The sequence below is a fragment of the Anas platyrhynchos genome, chromosome 5 (genome assembly GCF_047663525.1).
Source record: "Anas platyrhynchos isolate ZD024472 breed Pekin duck chromosome 5, IASCAAS_PekinDuck_T2T, whole genome shotgun sequence".
Lineage (NCBI taxonomy): Eukaryota > Metazoa > Chordata > Aves > Anseriformes > Anatidae > Anas > Anas platyrhynchos.
In genome coordinates, this window is record NC_092591.1 from 3,074,180 (window position 1) to 3,097,108 (window position 22,929).

Sequence of the window (22,929 nt, forward strand, 5' to 3'; positions counted from 1 at the left end):
TATGGTGGTGAGATCCCTCTTCACTCTTCTTGTCTCCAGAACAAAAACCACGTGGCTCCATCAGCCTCTCCTGTGCCAATTCTCTTTCCGTATTTTCCTCCACTTCCTAAAGAGTCTGCATTCATTGTCTGTAGCACCCCAGTCACAAGTTATCCCATCCTGTCTCCAGAAATCCTACTACTTCCTAGCTCTGTGACTATACATTAATTTCCAGTGTCACTTAATTGCTTCATAGAGGACGTGGTACTACATGAGCACTGGGAAAGCCTGCATTCACAAGGAGGAGCCTCCCTCATCCCCTGTCCCAGAGCCACCCTGAATGGACACAGCACAAGAGTTCAGGCTATGGGAAACAAAGGTGGTAAAGAGATGCAGAAGAGGACTTCATTAAAGAGGGATTTGAAAGGTATTCCAGTGAACAAGTAATGACAGGTTACTTCTTCAAGCAAATGCATGATCCCCAGGTGGGACAGATAAAAAGCTCCTTGCCTCATTTCCACTGAAGACTTAACGTCTGATTTCAGCTCTCTGTGCAGGACTCAGATTAGGCTTCAGCTCAGCGAGTTTCCTGGGTAGCAAGTGAGCTCTTTTAGGAGAAGTGAGAAAACCTCTGCCCTCTTTTAAGGGAAGTGAGGAAATGTATGGGGAAATGATAGCCATCCTCTCAGTACAGGTGAGAAAAAAGACAACCCATTACGAAGCAGAAGGCATTGTTTTTTCCCAAGGCACCTTTGGTGAGCATTAACATCATTGCTTGGTCTCCTTCCCCTCCCAGCTCCCTATTCTTTCAGAGCTCACAATCTACCATCTGTCCTAAATCTTCTCTTTGTACTGACAACACATTGTAACTGCGACTTTTTATGAAACAATGATAAGGCAGATAAGAACGAACAAGGAAATAGTGAGCAGGACATAACTGAGAGTAGTAACACATCCTGCAGAGCTTCCTGTCACCTAACCACTGAAACAGTCAAAAAAACAAAACAAAAAAAAAAAACACCTCTTTTGTCTGGAGCTTTGCAGCTATGAAAAAATAAACATGTGAGAAAACTGAAAACGCAACCCCAAAATACAGAAAAGAAGGCAAAACTTACCAGGCTCTAACTTGATTATTTTAACAGCAGCCAGTTCTCCGGTATGAAGATTTCTAGCCTGCAATAAGAGAGTTAAGACACATTCAATTACACCGCAAAGGTTTCTTACGAAGTCTTACCAGGTATGAAAAGATACGCTGTGATGTAACGTGCTACAAATATGGCACAATGCAATTAGCTGAGAGCGACCTGGGCGAGGATTATCTGGTCTTAGTATTAGCATAGCAACAACCTCGTTGAGTTCTGAAGAGTTACTGCCAGCTCTTTACAGATCTTTAAAAAAACCCCAAGCAGCTACTTGTCAGCAAATGAGAGTTCATGCCTCCAAAACACCGTTTTTAAGGGTTGTTGAGTCTGAGCAGTGCCTTGCCCGTGCTCAGTGGGGTGGTACAGAAGAGCTGTGCTGCAAGGCGGGCTGCCAGAGCACACACTGCTCAACCACCACCTTGTGGGCGAAACCTCCGTGCAGTCTGGAAGGGGAAACGGTGGGTAGCAAGAGAGCAGCACCGTGGATGCAACATGGATGAGTCTCAGTTCCCTGGGAACAACTTGACCCTTACACTCTTCCACGACCCTGTAGACGAAGGGGTACAGAGCTCAAATTAAAGCTTCACACCACACCTGCAGGGAGCACTTCTGTAAGCTTCACCCCAAGAATTCAGTGCTGGAGGAAAATGCTACAGGAACCTCAGATATGGAAAGTTTCAAGAAGGGCTTTCATTAACACTGTTAACTCTGGTAAAATGAGCTCTAAATCACTTAGGCACCGTCACCAGAGCTAAGCTACAGTGCTGTTGACACAACCTAATCCAATTAGGGACTGTGGCATTCCCTTTTTGCTGAGCATCCGAAAGTTACAGGAGCCTACACCCAACTCTTTTCTTCTTACCACAACAAACACGCAGAGTCTGCTGCATATAAAATCCAGTTAAAAGGTAGGCTGGAGAAAATCTGGGGAAAAACTGGGGGAGGTGAAACTGATTTAGGTAAGTATTTAGGATGAGGATGCAAAGCAAATTTGCCCCTGTGGGTTGAGCTGGAGAAAGCCACTACAGAACAAAACGCTCTTTTCTTGCTTATGGGCAAGAAAAAGTCTTTATTTGCCAACAGGGAGAGCAAGAACTTGGAAGATGAACCTCTTGCTTTTGTCAACACCTAGTGAAGCTTCCAAATCAGGAATGGCTTCCCAACTGCCAGGAAAAAAAATAATAAAAAATAATAATTGGCCCATGTGAAGTCCTGTAGTGCTCAGGCAAGTGGTGGCTGTTGAAATGTATGCTAGGGACACAGGAAAACACGACTCAGCTGAAGACAGAGGGAACCTGAACAACCGCAACAGGATGGAACAACTCAAGCAAATCACTGAACACAGGAACAGGTATCTGCTAACCACAAAGAAAATCTTTACCACTTCGTGAAGTACCTTCCTACCAGAGATGCTTTGAAGACCACAGCATTTGCATCCCTCAGCATCCAGGAGGAGCAAACAGCCAAGCGTGGACAGAGGGTTTAGGGTTTCTTGGGTGCTGTTACACCAAACTAACAGTAAAAAAAACACAGAGATTCCTACAACAGACCAAGAACACAGCCTCTCTCACTGAAGTCAGGGAACCTCAAGTGTCCATCCTCTATCCTCTTGCCTGCTGAGCAGCCAAGATATTTGGATAAAGGGGGCTGCACCGTGTAGCGATCACCTGCATCTCAGAAACACGGGGAAGATCGCATTCCCTCCTGATGTTCCTCTTCCACACAAGCAGTAGCTGTCACTGCTACTGTTATGAAGCCTGAAAGAACGGACGGGGTCTGCCAAAGGTCTCTGGTACGCAGGCTGCTTGGCTGGGCCCCGAGGGCTCGGACCAGAGGCTGCTGCAGTCGCTGGCTGGCAGCTGGTGCCCAGCACAGGCCTCGCAGCTCCACCAAACCCTGTCCTGCTGCTGCCAGTGCTGCCACCGAGTGCTTGCACATGACCTAGGGACAGAACACAAAATTGTTTCAGTTTTTAGCCGTCGAACTTTGCCGGAATGGAAAGCCCGTCACCAGGTTGGTGTTTATGAGCTGAACACGTCAGGTTTGCCACAAAACCATGAAGGTTGGAAGAGACCTGCAAGATCACCTGCTCACTGTGAGGTCCCTGTTTGGATGCTCACAGGTGCAGGAATGACATTAGATTTTCTGTCTAGCCAGCCGTGTCGCAAGCATGCAGCAAATTACCCAAAGTGGCTTCCCCAGGAGACAGCCGCCTGCTGTAAGCGCGACTGACAGCTGTTATTTCACCTTCGATTGCACCCGCTTTACACAGGTACCTACATTTCTCTCTGCTGTCACCTCCTGTTCTTTTTAAAGCTTTCTCTTCCATACCTGTCAGCTGAAAACTTCATCAATAATGAAGCACTGCATATCATGAAAAATGTACGATGGTGAAGGCTAAAAACTGGTTCCCCGTGGTACACAGCTAAATAAGAAAGCAACCAAATAAGGATTCCTGAAATCATTTTAAGACACATTTGTTAAAGAAATTCTCAACTTATTTCCTATGGGTCACAGCAGCCTCATTACTCTGATTTTTTAAAGGGGCTGTGCAGTGCCGAGGAAGTCACGGACAGGAATCGCGCCATCGCCACTGCTGTCTTTGTGACCCAAACGTGGAATTTCACTACGAGTGACATCTGACAAACCTCACTTCTTCCCATATCCCTGATGGGAAGAATTAATTATTGATCTTCCATTTGTTTTATTGATATACTTCTTCACTGGGGAAAAAAATAGATGTCAAGCTAAACAACTGCAGTTTTCCTACTCATTTTATTTGTTTTTAAAACCTAACAGCAAAATACCTGCCTCCTTCTGCTCCCCTGAAATTTCCTCTCTATTTCAAGTCTTAATTTAAAAGTGGTTTAAACCAGGGACCAGGGGAGCTGTTTTACAATATCTGCACGCCAAGTAATCAAGTCCTGCCAATTAACAAATATCTCACTTCGGTACCTGCTGTTTGGTATCTCTTATCTATTACTGATACAGCAAGTTATCGTGCATCTGCAGTCATAAGGCAGAGATGGCAATGATATTGTGAATGCAGATATTGTGAGTTCAGAAAGTTATGCTCTGTGGTTTCATTCTAGGGAATGAAAATTAAAAGGCCAGGATTTTAGCAGAACAATTGCAAAGCTTCAACAGGAACCTTGATCTACACAAGAATGGGACCAGAGCAAGGCTATATTTGAATGAGGGGAGCTACAGAATTAACCTTATTTTTTTTGATGTCCTATACAGCATGTATTTACCAAGAAAGAAGGGCTAAGTGGTCTTTTGGCCACCTCCTCTTCTGTTATCCCACATGGGATGAGTGGCAGCATCCCAGCGAGCACAGCTCCTCCACAATATTTTACTAGCTAAACACTACAGGACAACAGCATGCGATCAAAATAAAACAAAACCTTTTTTCAATGTCTCATTACAGAAATGGAAAGGCCGAGGAACAGGATTAATGCCAGCAGCTTCATGTTAAAACACAATAAGCGTTAAGTTTTTTCTCAGTCTATGTCAGCATCTGCCAACGCAAACCACAGGTTCGCTCAAGCATACACACAGCTGCAGCAGAGACCCAAGGTTGCTCTAAATCCACGGTCCTATCCCAAACTGCAGATGCTTCAGCAAGTGGCTGAGAACTGACGAGCAAGCTGTGTGTATGATGCTTCCCTCTGCACCCCAAAGAATGCACAGCAGAAGACACATTTTGTGTAGGACACTTTTTACAGCTAATGACCAGAAACGACAGAAAAAACTGGTTTCAGCATCAGTTACACACTGCAGTTTTATTTAAGACTGCAAACAGGATGATTCCAGCCCAGAGGGATCCACGGTACAAAGCTGAGTGGAAATGGACAAAAGCAGGAGAAATATTGCACTTGCACACCTTGGAAGTCAGTTTATGTGCTTGGTTTCCTTATCCAGCCACTTTCTCCTTCAACACTGAGGAAGAGAAGGTTCAGACACCAGTATTACGACCTCCAAATCAGCATTTTCAATTTCCATGGTGAAATCCCCTCCTTACTCCTTTGTCCTAGCCTGATCTCCCGCCTTGGATCCACCATCCAGTTCCCCAGAAGATCCATTTGTTCTATGGAGTCTTCGTTTAATCTAATCACAACTGCAGCCCCTGTGGCAACCTTCCCACACATCCCCATCTTATTCATTCCTTGCCAAGCTTCACTCATCAGTGACCACAGCGTTTGTCACGTGCTGCCTGCTTCTTCTCAGTTACTGCATGTACCTCCAGAAGGTCCCCTGACCTCCTGCCCAGACACCAAAACGAAAATTTCTCATCTGCTTTCTAGCTTCTGGCCTCTGACACTTATAAATCTTAAGCTTCTCTGCCCTGTTTTGAAATTCCCATTATGCTGTATTGTTTTTTTCTGTATCTCACAGCATCACCAAACCCTGAATCCACCTACCTACAGCTCTGGATGCACATCCACCACCACTCTCAGCCAACTAGGGTGACCAAAAATCTCTCACCTGGGCTGCTCTAAGTCCATGAGAACAGCATCCTTCCTAACAGGCAGGACACGCAGTAAGTATCTTGGCTGTCGTGGAAAAAGAGAATCCAAAATACTATGGAGAAGAAAAAGAATGAGATAAAACTAAACCAAGACTACTACATACATGTACCAGAAGGCAAGAGCAGAGACCTTGAAACAGAGGATGGGGTCTTGAAGATGCCACCACAAGCAGCTCACCTCTGGTGTGGGCACCTGCCACAACGTGGCACCACCACCGGACCCTTCAGCAGCACCTCAGCATTGAGCTTCTTTCCTATTAATGATCTGGGTTTTACTACTTCTTGTCTGATTCCTCTCCTGTATGATACACACGCTCCCATACACATGGCAAATTCTTGTATGCAACCTGTTTCAATCTCTCTGTGCTAGGCTTGAACTGATTGCACCTTCTGCAAAGGTGGCCCTTCCTTCTCAGGATCAGGCCCATGGTTTCTCACTGCTCTTCCCAGCACGCCAGAACAAACCATCAAGGATCAGGAAGTCCTGAGGCCCTGCACCGTGCTGCTACCTCCCCAGGCAGACCTGCAGCCAGTCCTCAGAGCCCCACTGTCTCCATCAGGACAGTCATTGGGGTTTCATCCCTTGTAGCTGGTTTTCAGTGAACACACCGATACACACCCATAGGAATCAGTAAGCAGAGGGCAGTTTAGGTTAGGTTTCTGACCTGTCCAGTTTGCCATTTATCTCTCAGGTAAGCAGCAAAAGACACGTTAGAAAAGAATTAGGTCTCGGCGGAGGGCAACCTGCTGGCCTCTAACAGAATCCGAGTTATGTCCTAATGCACAAGTTCAAACAACCTGTCCTCGTGTTTACCGTGATTATCTGCTACAATTTTGCTTACTCCTCTGGTTTACGTAAGCAGCCTGTCTGTTGTAAAAATGCTCTGCAAACAGAGCCGTGGTAGCAAGCTGGGAGAGAATCGGGAAGGCAGAGCAGACACACCATTAACAGACGGGAAGGAGAAGCTCAAACTTCTGAAACACCACCTCCTTGCCAGCTGACTTTAACACCCAGACTGCAGAGCTGGATATTAAAAAAAAGAGTCAACATGTAACCCCAAAATTTCTCACAAACCCTAGCTTAAAAGCAACAAGAGTTTGTCTCCACCATGTGACATTGCTGTCTTTCACAAAAGGCTACTGGGACCTTTGCGGTGCCACACTTCGGAAATCACTTTTGCAAAAGAAATCAAACTCTTCAAAAGCTCTAAGAAAAAAAAAGTTAAAAACTGTTAAAGAGGTTAACCCAAGGCAGCACAAAGACCAGCTGTGACAGCTCACTGCTGAACACCATCTCCTGAGCTTCTCACCTGAGCAGCACCTTGCAAAGAAAATAAATGACTGCCCTTCTGCCTGCACAAATCCAGACCTTGGTGTCAGGATGGTGAAAAGTGAGAGTCAGGTCACGGACCGACCGCAGAGCTCCTCTGTCTGGTCTCCAGCCAAAACCAGTAGATCCCACCGTAGCTTTCCAGTTTTAGACTGAGAAAACCTAACTAGAGTGCTGGACCGAGTAAAGGCCCTCCTGCTTGGCACTGGGAGCATCTCTGGAACAGATGCTGAACAGATATTTCTCTCCATGTGGGAAGCTCTATGAAAGGATTAAAATTTTAGAAGCAGGCACAGAATGGAATAGCTTTAAGGAAAAAAAAAATACAAAAAAAAAAAAAGTGGGATGATTCTACAAAATATTAATGCAAATCATACCGAATGGGTTTGGATCTGTGCCGGGCAGAAACAACTGTTCAGAGTCCCTCCTACCCTCCAGTTGTCTTTTAAGGTGTGCCAAGGCAGCTCACGTGTCAAGCAGATGTCAATCTAATCCGAGCTGCTAGAAGAAGATACCTAGCAGCAAATTCTAATTTTCAGGGCTCTCTCTCTTTTAGGAGGCAGAAAGAGCCAAAAGGCAATTGTTCACTCCGCAGTTTTCCAGCTGGGTTTCTAAGATAGAGAGCAGTACCAGGCTCTTTTATAGGGAAAAGGCACAGAGGCTTCCAGAAGCCACTTCTGTAACAGAGACTTCACAGATTCGCCTCTTACAACCATCACCAGGGTGCTTTTCAGAATCAACCAAAAATAAAGATTCACGTGCTAACTTGCCTTTTCTTTCCTTACACTGCAGCAGCACCACCGAGAGCCACCGCCGTGGATGCCAGAGCAGCATGCTGTTCTCCAAACACAAATATTAATTCTTCAGGGTGCTCTGCAGACAGACACGACACTCCTCGTTCCTCAGGTGAGCACCGCATGCAAGAGCAAAGCAGGAGCTGACGCTTCGCAGCTGTCTCTGCCCACTTCCACATTTACGGCGCTCGCAATTTTCCCCTCTCTGGAGGAGCAAAAGCCAGCATACACAAAAGTAACAGGGTTTAAATAAATTCCACGTTCAAACCTCAAAGCCAGAGCAGCAGGATCAGTGACTGGCACTCCCAAGCACAGCTGTAATGCAAATAAGGCTCGAACGTATTTACTTTTGCTGGCGGTTGGTGAAGTTTCGATAGTGTATCTCTAGCAGAGAAAACTGGTAGGAGGGGAACCTACCTTTCACTCCCAGACTTCATACGCTTTCTTACTCAAGGCCAATTAACTCAAGCAATAAGGGATTAGAAGCTCATTAAGGATGGGAGGCCAACTCCTTTTATTCCAGCACAGAAAACAGACTCGGGATTTGTATGAGCCACGTGCCCTTACCGTTCTGCTACGGATCTCAGCGGACACCAAAACGTTTAATTCTCATTCCTGGCAATAACTGCTGAAGGACAAAGACCTATGGCACTATGGAAAACAATAGTAGCAAAGCTAAGAGCAGTGCACATCTTAACAGTATGTGTTTGGGAGAAGAAATAACAAAAAAGCAGCAATATGCATCCAAGTTGGTTATTCTCCTATGAAATTTTTCTGGCAGACCATAATTTGCAAAATATTTGGCATGACCCTCCAAAAACTGAAAAGCTGAAGCTAGAAATAGACCTTGACCACAAAAGTACTATTTAGCAACTAATGCAGCACGGAAGATACAAACAAATACCACATGAGGGGAAAAAAAAAAGGCCAAATTTTGACTCAGTTGGAGCAGGCCACTGGCAAAGAGACAAAACAAAAAGAGCTTCTTCAAGTTACAGCTATGTGAGTAAGACTGTTTTGAGAAGTTCATATATTGTGGCACACAATATTATTTGTGAGCCTAGCATAAGATGACACAAATCAAAGAATGCCCACAAAGCTGCTAATATACTGAAAACTGAGCCCATGCCAAACAGCCCTACTGGTCAGGATGTAAAACAGGGGGAAACATAAATAAATAAACAGATACCTTCAGACATATTATTCATCTACACACCAATTTGGATTTTAAAAGGGTTAATTCACCAGAAAATAAAAAGCAAAAATTTAATCAATTCTCTTCCTACGCTGAATGCACACATCCAGACACAGGAAAAAAAATCCCCCCCGGTATTATGGATTGCAAATTCAACATTAAAAGGCCGCACATTTTATCTGCTGCAAGGGAATTTATTTATTCCTTAGAGATGAAAGAACTGAAAGACCTGTCAACCAAAATACGTGAAGAATATCTATTTCTCTTCTTTTCACTGCAAAGAGAAATGAACATATTGAACCAAGGCAGTCAATCTCTTAACACCCCTACCAGGGCAAGGCAGAACCCTTAACCCTAAGTGCTTCAGACATCAGGAACTTACACAATGGACACCAACATTTCCCATTTCAGGGAAGCTATGAAGAATTTCTGATAGTTTGCACATAACAAGGACAGAACCACTGGGCGACACCTCATAGTCACGCAGCAAACCTACGGTTAGGGTCCAAAGCACTTGGCTGTTCTTTCCCATCACAATATAAAATCCTGGCTGGCTTTCTAGACTGGGAAGAAACCGTGTTGTTGAAGGAAAAGGCAAGTCTCAAGCCACTTCTGTTTCGTTCAAGAATTAAACACCATCCTTTTCTGTTCTGGTACTAAAAAAAAAAATAATAATAATTAATTTCTCGCTTTGTAAGCAGGAATTAACCCACAACAAGCAGCGTCCCTTCAGGAGGACAGAACTACGGAACCGCCGCTGGTATTTTTAAGAAGAAACTGCAAGTCACAGACTGCGATTCTCACACCAGCGCCAATGCATGCAACTTCCTACAACACCAGCCACGCTTCTGGATGTCCTCTCAGATTAGTCAGAACGAAATATCCAAGCGTACACTTCTGTTGTTGTTTTTAATTAAAGTTACTTTGCCTAGAATTGTGGCGTTTCGTGCTGAGACTGAGCTGTATGTGCAAGCTCTTTTTAACTACAGAGTGTTTGGGCAAACCCCTCTGGCTTTTAATATCAAACACAGGCTCTTGTGCAGTACCAAGCCTTCAATGCCAAGAGCACAAATCTCTTTTGCAATTTATCTGATAGAATATATAGAGAGGTGCAGGTGAAAAACGTGCATTTAAATAGGGAAATCTAACTCCAACATTGTTATTCAGTGACTGCCTCCTTAAATTTCAATTCCTCAGAGATACACAAGCAGTTCGAAAAATAAAAGGAACAAGCCATAAAGTTGTCTTCATGAAGAAAACAGATTTGGGTGTTTCGGTCTGTTGTTGTTGTTGTTAAATAAAACAGCAACCAGATTGGAAAGAATGAATAAAAAAGCAGCTGTGTAAATCAAAGATAAAAGAAAAATAGTTAAAAATAGGAGTAGGGAGATACTTTTGTCCTAAGTTGAAGTTCTGTTTTGTACCTGTACTATATCAATTGTCATCTTCTTGGGGTGAGGATGGAGAAAGGCTTTGGCTTGGTTAAAACAGAGCAATTGCCTCTCAATTTCACTTGTGTACCTGTATATACACATCACAGTGTGCCTGCCTCCTTCGGATCACTGGGATGGCACCACTGCTCAGCTGTTTCTACTAGAATATAACGCAACACTTACTTACAACCTTAATTTATGTCTTACGATGATGAAATAGTCATCAGTAACATTTCTACTTCTGCAGACAATTTAAGATAGGTCTGGAAAGGAAGCTTAGTAACTTCTGGTAAGTTTTTCATGAGGAAAACTAGAACTTTTAAATGTGCTAGATACATAAGGAAGGTTAAGTATAAAACGCATCTTGCACTTACACTAAGTGCAGAGAGGATGTGATCTGTAATCAAATGGCAGCTGTAAAATCCCGAAAGATGTGCTATCTTATCCCCTGACACCATACTTTAGTCAGAACGAAGTTTTTCAGGTTTTTGTTATTTCATTTTTTTTTCCTAAATTTTGGCTCATCAACTCATTTAATGATATAACTTGAAAAACAGAAACAAGGGCTTTTCTACAGTTAAGCTACGCTTGCTGAACACCGGTTTCACTTCAGTAGCCTGGTTTCAAGTCACTTGGCCAGTGACTTCCCCAGTTCATTTGTTCTACTTTCTTTACAGCATGGACAGAAGACCTGCTGCTTGAGCAGCATACACACTACAGAAATTATATTATTACAGTAAATTTGGCCTTATGATTTAACTAAATGTGTAAAGATTTTTTTCCCCGTGATTTTAATGTAGTTAAAAACATCTTCCATTTTGCCTTATTCCTCTCTGTTTCTAGATGTCATTAACTCAACAAATTATCTGCTTGACCCTTGGTGGGCCCTCGAGGCTGTGAAGGCAATGCCCCTCCACCCCAGACTAACCCAACAGTCTGCTCTCTGGTTCTGCAAACACCTGCAATTCCCACCCCCGATACATGCAAACCTCTCCCTTCTGCAGCCGTGTGGATTTTGCATGGACAAGGAGTGTGTTCAAGAAAGCTGGAAGAAAATGTGATAGCAAGTAGTAGCTGGCAGGAGTAGTTCAGCTGCCACGTGCAGGGCGTCCTCAGCATCCTGGTTATGTTAAGAACCACCGTGGAGGAGGCTTGATCTCCACACCTGCCTAATTGAAAGCAACAAGCCACAAGATCTTCATGAAATAAAACACTAAGTTGTGGGATGTTTTTTTTCCTTTTTTTTTCTTACATAAGACAGCAGCCAAAATGCAAAAAAAATAAAAAAAAAAATAAATGCAAAAGCAGCCCTGTAAATTAAAACAGATCACATCCACACCCTTAAATAGAAAAGCCAAAGTTGTCACATGTAATGCTACACTTGCTATAAGGTATCTTGAAGACATGATATATCCTGCAAGTATATTCCACCTGCAGCCAGCTTAAGATATCATTCTTGCCCTTCTCTGCCTAAATCCACGGGAGAGTAAACTCACGTAATCAAAGGGCAACCACACAGGGATCACATGCAAATTCCACTCCAAGCTTTGGAAAGCTGCCCTCAGCCAAATAACATGATATACGGAGATGAAGCAATGAAATCAGAAACCATGAGAGAGTAGGAGGGCCACTGCCACCACGTCACGTTGAACTCCAGACTGCATCCCGGGGAAGGATGAAGCACCAAGCACGTCCACCCTAGCTGGCACACAGCATTTCCCACACACTTCCCATACACTGCCTGAAGCACCAAAGCCCCAAAATTAGAGGCAGCAACTGCTTCATCTCTCTCTGAAGCCCATCACTTCATGGTTTCATGGAGAGAAGCCAAAGCCTGCCGGTTCTCCTCCTCCTCCCCCCAAAATGTCGGCCCTACAGCAGCTACCTTTGTTGGCCAAGCCAACAGAGCCCATCTGTACTCAAGACATTCTAGGATTGAGACAAATGTCAACACCTACAGAATGAGAAAAAGGCAAAAATTTATGTTCCTATACCCTAAAAAAAGCAATTGGTTGTGTTTGCAGGCCTGCATCTGAACTAGTGTGGCCAGTAGGGCTGGGGAGGTGACTGTGCCCCTGTATGTGGCACTGGTCAGGGCGCACCTCAAATACTGTGCTCATATTGGGGTCTTCTCTACAAGGAGGACATGCAGTTGCTTTAGCATGTGCAGAGAAGAACAAGGAAGCTGGTGAAGGGACTGGGAGACAAAAATTGTGAGGGACGGCTGAGGGCGCTGGGGCTGCTTGGTCTGGAGAGGAGGTGGCTGAGGGGAGGCCTCGCTGAGGGGAGGCCTCCATGCTGCAGCAAGGGGGGTGCTGGTCTCTCTTCTCAGCTGAGAAGTAACAGAACACAAGGAAACGGTTCCAAATTGTTCCAGGGGAGGCTTAGGTTGGCTATCAGGAAAAATTTCTTCATGAAAAAGGTGGTCAGGCATTGGAACAGGCTGGTGGTGGCGTCCCCATCCTGGATGTATTTAAGAGATGCGTGGCTGTGGCGCTGAGGGACGGGGATTAGTGGTGGGACTCAGGAGGTCAGGTTGATGTGGTGATCCTGAAGGTCTTCTCCAACCTAAACCATTCTACAATTGTAGGATAGCAAATCATAAAACATTCTCCTCAGAACTCCCTAACCATTCTCTTAACTCCCTTCCTCCTCATTTGCGTACCGGGAGCCAAACTTAAAAAACAGCTCTCTAGACAGCAACAGCTTGGCAAAGTTTTAAAGGCATTATGTTAATCAACAGCACTACACACATTTTCTGACCATTACTTCTGCCTCTTTGCAATTACCCCAGCAGACTATCAGAATTCAAACAGTGCTTTTAACTTCAATCCAGATGTGCCTGACAAGAAGAAACAGCACTACCAGAAACTGCTTATCCTGCCCAAACGCCGACCCACGGAACTCCTGAATTTCATGCTGGTGTAGGTACTTTGGATATCCAGACACAACACAGCCCAGAAACCCTTATCCCTTGTGAACCACTACTGCTACCAATGCCCAGCAGCCTCCCAACACGCATCCGCCATTATCTCTCTCCTGCAGTGGAAATTGTCCTCCGAAGGCCAAGGGCGTTTAAAATGGCAGCACTTCTTTCAAAAAAGGTTTTTCCAAGAAAAAGTTATCTCAGATATTTAAGATAATGCATCGTCACGCTTTAATTAATAATCCCTGAGAGCCCACACGACTGTGAATACCCGCAAGTGACACATCAAATATTCTCCCCCACCCCACTGTAGGCCAAATTCAAAGGAAAAATTTCAGCTGCTGCCGTTTTCAAACCCTGGGTAAATACAACACAAATACCTCAAGCTGTTAGTCACTGCAGAGCAATGAACACTCATCAGACAGACATTGCTTCCTGTTCTGCTCAAATGCTAATTCTTTAAGTTTTATCAAGACAAAATACATCCATACCAGACAGCGCAGCCCCACCTTTTTTCTTTCTACCTACTGCATTTACATCCCCATGCTTCTGCAAGAGACTTTACTGCTTATCTTTCATTAAGATTAATGGCAGTGTCCCAGGCATCTTTGGGAGATTATCCAATGATTAATCTCTTATCTTGCATGTCTGTACTTTAAACAGCGAGTTAAGGCAGCTGTACCACCATTGACTATTGCTTCACCAACAACGGTCAGCAAACAGCCATTCGCATAGCTGAGAACAGAACAAAAATATAACTCTTGGAGTAGACCATCAAATTAAATCTAATATCTGGCCTTATGATCTCTCAGCCTTTGCTGTTCCTTCTTACTAATAACTCTGAAGGAAAACAATACATTTCTTACGTACTGGGCTCCTTTGGCAGCATCCTGGCAAAGCAGGTTACGGAGAAACACCAAAAATACAACTCCATCTTCTTCTCTACATAGGGCATTAGTATGGTGCATTGATAAAACATCCAAAGTAAGTTCATCTGTTCCACACTTAAATTGTGGCTACTACTGTTCAAAGGCTGCTATTTGACAGCAGGTCCCTTTCTAATGATCTCTTTAGCATATATAACCAGAATAAAATTGAATACGAATGGCTTATACCCAACCCCAGATTTCTGCATTTCTACTGATGGAGAAGAAATGATGCCCTTAATGCTGCACAGGTGGGTTATTCAAAGAAAGCTCCATAAGGGTTACTTACCAATAAGACAACAGACCCCTGCAAAGATCTCTTTGCTTTGTGAGGAGAAACAGCACCTGCCTTTCTGGAATATCACAATTTTCACATTTCAACAGGCTACAAATCCGGCGGTTGACATGAACCTGAGAATATGTTTCAGTCAGCTTTCTGGACATGTCTAGCCAAATCTTCCTCACCTCTATGAAATCATGAACTTACTATGTATTACACTCATGTGGAAGACATAAAAATAGACTTGGGAGAAAACTCCAACATGCTAAAATATCAAATATGACATTAAAGGTGCTGCTTTCATGGACCAGTTCAGTAAAAGCAGCAGTTCTGGCTACCAGCACTGTATGTCAGCTCAGAGCTCTCATGGATATCCATGACTGCATCCTGCATAATCTTTTTACTATCTGACAGCTGTTAGCGGTCACTGGATCAGAGATAAGAAATTATCCTTTTCCCTAGCACCCCCACTCCCACTTTCCTGAAGTTTCTGCATAAACCAGTCCCGTCTTAATCCCCTTGCCTTGATAGGGGCAGGATGGAAACAACACCCAGAAAACAGATTTGCCTCTGAACTACAGTCCCAATGGGAAGCAATTCCTTGCTCACCTCCTGCGTGCTCTTTGCACCTGGAGCAGGTGAGAGAGCCCCAGGGATGCAGTCGAGGCACAGTGTGCAGCACGGTGATTTCCATCGGCCAAGGGGAAGGATGAGCTTTAAAGAAAATCCATGCAGACTCTAGTCACTGTGCTGGGTAAAATGAGTTACTGGAACCCTTGGGTAAAGGACTACAACAAGATGAAGCACAGAATGGAACCCCTCTGTACCAAATACTGAAATTTTCCCTAAAATAATCTTGGAAGGAAGAGTACTTTATCCAGCCTCCTTAAGTGAGGAACTCCTGACAGCAAAGAGCTCCAGGTGAGACGTTTCCCATGGGCCAGCTGCCTGCATATGAACAGGCAAAGCAGGGGCTCTAAATGATGGCAGTGGGCAAAGCAGCACCCAGCAGAAGACGACACTGATTTTTTAGAGCTGGTTATGTGGGTGAGGCTTCACTCTCAGGGGAACTGCTCTGCTTTCCTGATAAACTGAAGTGATTCCAATCTTTCTCTGGAACAGATTCCATAAACAAGACAAGGAAAGGGGATGGGAGGTGCATGTCAAACAATGCTGCATGCGAAATTCATGCTGTGAAAACACGCTCTCCAGTCTAACAAACCACAGCTTGGAGAAAAACTTGGTGGTACACAGTACACAGACCCCATCCCTACATCTAGGCAGGCTTGGTTAGCCTGTCAGAAAAACTACTCTCCGTGGCGAAGCCAAACGGGAAGTTCAGGCAAACAATCTCTGCACTACCTCCTCCATAGAAACGTTCTGCCAGGAGATTTGAACAAGCCCTAATGAAATAAATTGGCTTTTGCTATTTTTCAGCCACTGTCAGTGTCAGGTCTAACTTATGTACCTCACTGAAAGCAAGACAGCATCTGTTTTTATAGGTAATAAATGCAAATCTTGAACAAAAACACCCTGCCCTTTGCCCTAAGCCTTTACTGGAATCCCACAATGTCCTCATAACCTCATGAGTTGCCATAAACCACAAATCAAAGGTCCGCCAAACCTTGATGAGGCAGGAATCCTTCAGAAATTTGGAGAGAGGGTGAAGCGTTCTAAATCTTGGAAGAAATATTAAATCTTTGAAGAAATATTAAATAAGAAATCCTAACAAAACGGCAAAGCGTAAGAAAGTCTCGGTAATCTAAAACGGGAGGCATCAGGGTTGCCTCGAGCTGACAAACAACTTTCTGTGTGAGCAGACCTACCCGTTTCGCATTGCCCTCCTACGGAATCACCTGCGGTTAACGCTGCCTCCTCTCTTCATTCACAGCCACAGCCAAGAAGCGAGGTGCCAAAGATGAATAAAGGTAGCGAGCGTATTTGTTTTTCCAGCTGCAGGGCGGATGGACAGTTGCTGGTGTCAGCCAAATAAGCTGGTGAGCTGCGCCCTGGCCTTGCTTCCAGGAAGAGCTGTTCCATCAGACACGGACGGTCGGCGTATCACTCTGCTTGGAACCACTCGGCCACCTCACGCTGCAAAACCTTGGCCAGGTTCAAAGCCATCCAGATGAGATGGCTCTGAAAGCAAACGTCTTCTGGAGACGAAGCTGAAGCAGGTAGCGGTATGCAAATGTCATGATCTTTGATCTGTTCTTCCTCCTCAGGAGATTTCCCCTGCTGTCGGGGGCGATTCAAAGGGGATACGCCAACTGCACCACGTGCTTCCTCTGAACGGGTATCTCAGGATGAAACAAGAGCTCCAGGGTGAAAGGCAGAAAAGGCAACTGAAGACTACGTCAGAGACAAGGCTGGTAAGAACAGGACATGAAACTCGACAGAACAGGCTCTCAGCTCCTCTACGACTTAAGGGATGCATCAGTGCAAGGCAAACAAAGCACTGAACCCAAGCAAGCGTATAATCCTCGCAGACAAGCGCTGTCAGCACACTTAACATCGCCTCCTACATCAGCCCTCGCTGAAGAAAACACTGCTGGCACCAACAGCACCACAGTTGCCTTTCTGGATGCAGCCTTGGCACCGGCTGACAGAAGCATACTGAAAGTTGCTGCCACGCTTTCTTTGGCTCCTCTGGTACCCAGCCTGGGAGGACAAACCTCTTCACAAAGAGATGGAAAAGAAATCAGACGGTAGTTGTTTTTTTTTTTTGAAGATTTCGGATGCTACCTGCTTTTCAGAATGAGAGCTGGGGAGAAATGCTCCTAAGGAGAGGTGCTGTAGCACCGCAGAACCTTTAAAGAGCCCCAGGCAAGCTGCAGGGCTCACCAGAGAGCAGAGCTCCCACGAGGTCAGGAAGCTGCCACGTGGTGCTTTCAGAGGTGAGAGCCACCAGATCAGAAACATTTCACACGGGGCACTCTGGCACCGAAACCTTGTGCATTCAGCATTCGCTTTGAAAGGCAAAGCTTCTGCTAAACACTCAGGGGAATGGGTTTAGGTCCTCACACCCCATTAACGGGAACCACAGGCACACAGGAGGTAGTATTTAAACCCAAGCAGGTTTGAATGTTTCACGATAAAAACCAAATGCTTAATAAGGAAAAAATCAAAGATTACAAATAAAAAAGCAAGGGCTTCTCCCCACCTCCTGAATATCCTAAAAGTGGGTGTCATTAAGCCACTGAGCAAGTTACTTCTCAGCAGTATGCATCTCACCGACTGCATCCCGAAGAAAAGCACGCAGTTTCCCAGAAGAGAAAATCCACAGCAGCAGGAAGAAACTCAACAGCAGCTGGTTCGATGCCACTGCAAACACCCTTCAGATGGAAAACCAGGAGCGTGCAGAGCTCACGCATGGCTACAGCAAACACTGCTCAAGCAGACAGCTCTGATCCAGGGAGGAGGAGTGGAATCCCTCTCTGTGACAAATGCTTACGGCTATCAATCCATGTAAACGACATGGAGGCACCAGGAAAAGAAGCGTCGAAGCAGGGATGGTCTGCAGCTGCAGAGACACTCATATACAGTATGAATTAAAAAAACAAAGCCTTAATGCCCCATTTTTGATCTGTTGGCTTTAATCAGGAGGTTCTCCTGCTCCGTGAAACCAGGGTGACATTAAGAACATCAAATACCTGCTCTCAGCAGGCTGTTACTACAGAAGTTATACGTACTCCAGGGTGCTGTGAGTAAGGTCCTGACCACAAAAGCAGGGCCAAAACCTGACTTGAACTTGAGGAAGTCTGAATTTATGGCAACCTTTTGAAGTAATCAGTTGGTTTTTGATGTCGACGGTGGTGTTTTTGATTTGGTGGGGTTGTGTTTCTTTGTTTTCAATAATCTTGAGCAAAAGCACCTCTGGCTGTGCTGATCCCATTCCCCGGCTCAGTGTTTTCCTGCACAGGGCACTTCTCAGCCAACGTCGTTAACTGGTTCAGGAGATTAAACAACATCCCAAGAGAATGAGAGAGGCTGAGCACATGAATTAAGAAGGGATTCAATTTCTGCGATATTTACCAAAAATGTGTCTTGTTTACGGATAGTTTCTGCTATTAATTTGGTACATTTGTCTCCCCCTGTGCTTACTTTGAAAGAAAGCTATTGCAGCACTGTTCACAGTCCTGCTTGGGAAAGCAACAAAACACAACAAGACAAGACAGCTTCAGTATTGCCGCACAAGATCATATTTTATCATCGCCTCTCAGCGAGGACAGACATCGAGCTATTCATCACTCAGAAGCAGCCTGCAGAGGGTGCTGGGCTGAGCAAATACACGATTTTTCAGCTCGGCTGCCAAATGAGAGCATTCAAAAGGACAGTTCGCATCAACCACCCTTTTGTTCCCCTCCCTCAGTGCTGAAGGTTAGTTAAAACTCTCTTTGGGGCACTTGCATGAAAATCCACAAAAAGCAAAGCCCCGCTTAGCTGGGAGAGAAGGGCACAGAGGAGGCAGTAGCGAGCCTTTTGTTCTCCAGCAGGCTGGTGGTGAAGGCACTCACACACAGCAGAAGACTTTAAAATCCTTTTTATATGTAAGGGGGTGGTGACCCCACAGCTCTCAGTACAACACAGGGTATTCCTTCCCATAAACCTCTCCACCAAATCTATCCCAAGTCAATAAATAGCCAAATAAAACCCCATCAAGACCTGGGAAACATCTGGGAAGCACCTACCCACAACTCAGGAGTTTACTTGGGATGGGATCTGACGGGCCACTTAGTGGAGGCTAAATTCTACCTGCAGTTTCTCAAGGACTCCTTTCAGCTTTCTGTCCCGTCGCTGGACAGCTGGAGAGTTTCCACGTTAACACCACACACACGAGGTCCGTTTCAGTACCAGCGCCAGGAACACGAACAAGCCCACACCACTTTTAAACTCCTGCTTTGAGACGGGTATGCGACCAAAGTGGGGAAGCAAAAATCTCACCAGGAAAGCCCAGCTGAAGCCTCTCTCGCAGCCCTCATCATTGCTAACGGGTATGAAGCTGGGGAAACGAACCATTTGACAGGTATTGGGGAAAAAAAAAAAACACACAAATGTTGTCATATTAAGTTCCAGTGAGTACCCAGATACATTACCAGCTCTTTCAGAAGCCAATAATTTAAGATGTGCCTAACACGATGCTTTGGGAGAAAACGTATTCAAGTGGATTACAATCAGCTTAAGAGTAAAATTCTCTATTAGGGAGGGAAAAAAAGCTTTCCCAACACAAATGGACCAAGTAACATGCTAGGATTTTAATGAAAAATGTGCTTCCAAGGCTGGTAGGCCCAAACTTGGATCTACTTCCACCCACAGTGCACAGATAAGAAAACAGTTTATTTAAGGATGGTTTCTTCCCCACCCTGAAATGCATTTTTGGGAAAAAAATATTAAAATAAGGTCAACAATCCAGTACTTATGAGTACCCTACAATCAACCATTGTGTGCCATGGAACAGAGGGGAAGAAAAGCACAAAGACTAAGAAAACACATTTTAGTTTTAAGCTTCCATAGCAGTTATGAAAAGCAAAGTGGGCAGGAGATTTTTAGGAAGGCCTTAAATAAGTTTCTGTAACCTAATAGCGAACACAAATATTTGCTTAACCCCCGCCTTCAACTTCCAAAAAAGAACTAATTACTCTAAAAGCTACCAAATGCCCCAAGAGGAATTTGAGGCACGAACCACCAGCGCCACCAAAAAGCAACTGAGAAAGAGGCAGATCTCCCACAATCAGAAGGGCTGCCTCATTTAGACATCCTAAAAACAACTGTGCTGAAGACACCGGTGACTCATTATCGGTGATGGAGCAGGGAAACCACTTGAAGAGGTGAGAGGAAAATTCCATTTTAATTTCAGAGCGCTCTCTAGCAAGCCTTGCCTGAGCTCCGAGACAGAACAACAATCAGATATTGACCAAGAAATGCATTTTATAAACACAACTGGCAGCCCTCAGCACGCACAAGATGTGACATCTGCGCTAAGAAGAGACTCAGCACGGACAGAGAAAATTAAAAGTACAATGCTAACAGGTAACTGCTCGCAAGAAAAGAGGTTTACCTTCGTTACTCTCAAAATTAACACCACATCAATGACTTGCAGGAATAAGTTGGCTCTGCATATTTGCCCTAAGTGCCTGGGCCACCCTATTGAGCACTCCCTTGACACAGTTCCTCCCTGTTTGCAGGGCTTTATAAAAACAAAGAGCAAACCGGTGACCTAGAAACAAATGCAGGCTCCTAAACTACTTTAAACTCATTAACTTTATACTTGCTGTAGGGGCATACCTCTGGCAAAGGCTTTGATTTAAATTTGTCAGGTTGCACTATGAGGTTTATTCCTGCCCGGGACCCGTTCAGAGTAGAAGGGGCATTTTTCACAACCCAAATAAAGGAGGATTTGGGAGGAGGAGGTGATTTATTTAAAAAAAGGGCTCTGTTTACATGGCCCAGAGCAGAGCCATGCATTCGACCAGCTCCGGAACCGGAAACTGTATGACATGTCAGCACAGCTCTCCGCTAATTAGCAGGATAATGAAAAGCAGAATATTTCTTTTTTTTTCCCCACGGAGAGCAAAGGGATGGCACGAAAACATTTCCCTGCGACACAGCTCGTCATTTCTCATCGGGCTGCCCCGTGCTGTGCCCCAACACGCTAGCTGAAGGCGCGCTGAGCTTCAGATTTAGGACACCCGAAACGTCCTTTTGGGGCATTTGGGGCCAGGTTCCCTAGCGGAGCAGCTGACTGATCCGTGCGCGGCGCTCTAGGAAAATAAGAAGGTAAATATTCGGCACGGTGAAAACTGTTAAAAATAACTCCCCGAGGCCACGAGCAACCATTTCAAAGGGGTGGTGGGAACGGGACGCAGCTATAAAACTTCAATTTGAACATTAGCAAAGAGCCCTCCCCCAGCACGAGGCAATTACCTGCGCCTTTCATGTGGCAGCATAAAGCACCTCTTCCTGTACCTTTGGCTGTGCCAGGTCTATTTAAAACACACTCAGCAGCGGTGTGAAGCCAAACAGCACTGCTGCCCTTCCCACGAAGCCCGATAATTCGGATTGCCACGGCACAGGCCGAAAACGTGAACGATTTCTTTACAAGCAGCCCGACTCCTGAGGTCGCTGAGCATCCCTGGTGCCTACAGAAGGGGCTTGCATCTTTCTGAGGAAGGGACGTGCTGTGCCTACGCCTCTTGTTTCACACATTTGTGGTTAAAAATTTCAGACACGGTTACCTGCAGTTCCAGGAGCATCTCTGGGACTCCAGCAGCGAGCCCTCACCCAGCCCCTGCCTCTAACCAGCCCTAATCTGCTTCTGCCTTTCCGCACGCTATTATTAACCCCGGGGATAAACTCGCACCCTTTTAATCGGGTGCTTTAACCGAGGAACAGGCAGGGCAAGCCGATATCCCCTCTGCCTTCCCCAGCAGCCAGGCGGAAAAGCGGCGCCCGCAGCCCTCACGGCCCCGAGCCTCCAGCACCAGCCCGGCTGGGGCAGCCGGGGGGAACACCCGGGGAGGGCCAAAAAAAAACCAAAAAAACAAATCAAAACAGCCCTTTTCTCACCTTGTAGACATCTCCGTAGGTGCCGCTGCCCACCCGCTGGATCAGCTCGTAGTCCTGCTGCGGGTTCCGCCTCAGGATGTCCCCGCTCGGCCGAGCCGGAGGCTCCATCGCGGCGGGCCCTCCCTTCCCTCCCTTGTCTCGCCTCACGGCCCGGGGGCTTCAGCCGCTGGCCCGCATGGCTCCGGCTGAGGGAAGGGGGCTGAGGGCGGACAAAGGCCGGCGGAGGAGCCGCAGAGCCCGGCCCCGAAAGCGCCCAAGGGCGGCGGGGCAGCGGCGGGGCGGCCCCTGGAGGCCCGCGGGGAGGCCGGGCCGGGCCCTGCCTGCGCACCCGCTGGCCCTTTGTCCCGGCGGAGAGCGAGAGCCTCAGCTTCCTCCTCCTCCTCCTCCTCCTGTCCTTCTTCTCCTCCTCCTCTTCCTCCCGCACGCAGCGCCGGGACGGGCCAGGCCGGGACGGACAGCACCGGGCCGGGCCTGCCGCGACGCCGCAGCGCCACAGCGCGGCCGCCCGCTGCCTGCCCGCCCTCCTCCTCCTCCTCCTCCTCCTCCTCCTCCTCCTCCTCTTCCTCCTCCTCCTCCTCCTCCTCCTCTTCCCTGCACCCTCAGGCCCTTCCCCGAGGCTCCTGAGGCCGGAGGGGGCAGCGGCTGTGAGCCCCTCCAGAGGGGAGCGCACGGTGCTTGGCTGCTCCCCGCCTTGTGGGGCTGAGGGCTCTCCTCCAGCTTCAATTCACCACATAAATAAACTTATATATTTATTATATAAACTCTGTGTATGCTGCTGTCTGAACAGCACTGAGCCTTCTGGCTGATGCCTGAGCCCCTGTCAGGGC

At 46.1% G+C, this 22,929-nt stretch overlaps 1 protein-coding gene across 4 annotated transcripts in view; it reads right to left on the minus strand.

Moving 5' to 3' along the window:
- Nucleotides 1-22,631, minus strand: part of MAP4K5 (mitogen-activated protein kinase kinase kinase kinase 5) — a 67,680-nt gene extending 45,049 nt beyond the window's left edge. For 2 of the 4 annotated variants that reach the window (XM_072038060.1, XM_072038059.1), the window contains exons 1-2: nt 22,103-22,631; nt 1,095-1,152 (exon numbers count right to left, since the gene is read on the minus strand). In XM_072038060.1, the coding sequence (XP_071894161.1) occupies nt 1,095-1,152; nt 22,103-22,210 (166 nt within the window). In that variant the 5' untranslated portion in view covers nt 22,211-22,631. The remainder of the gene's footprint in view (nt 1-1,094; nt 1,153-22,102) is intronic. The other 2 variants (XM_072038058.1, XM_027459540.3) reach the window with 1 other exon arrangement.
- Between the last annotated feature and the right edge of the window lie 298 nt (nt 22,632-22,929).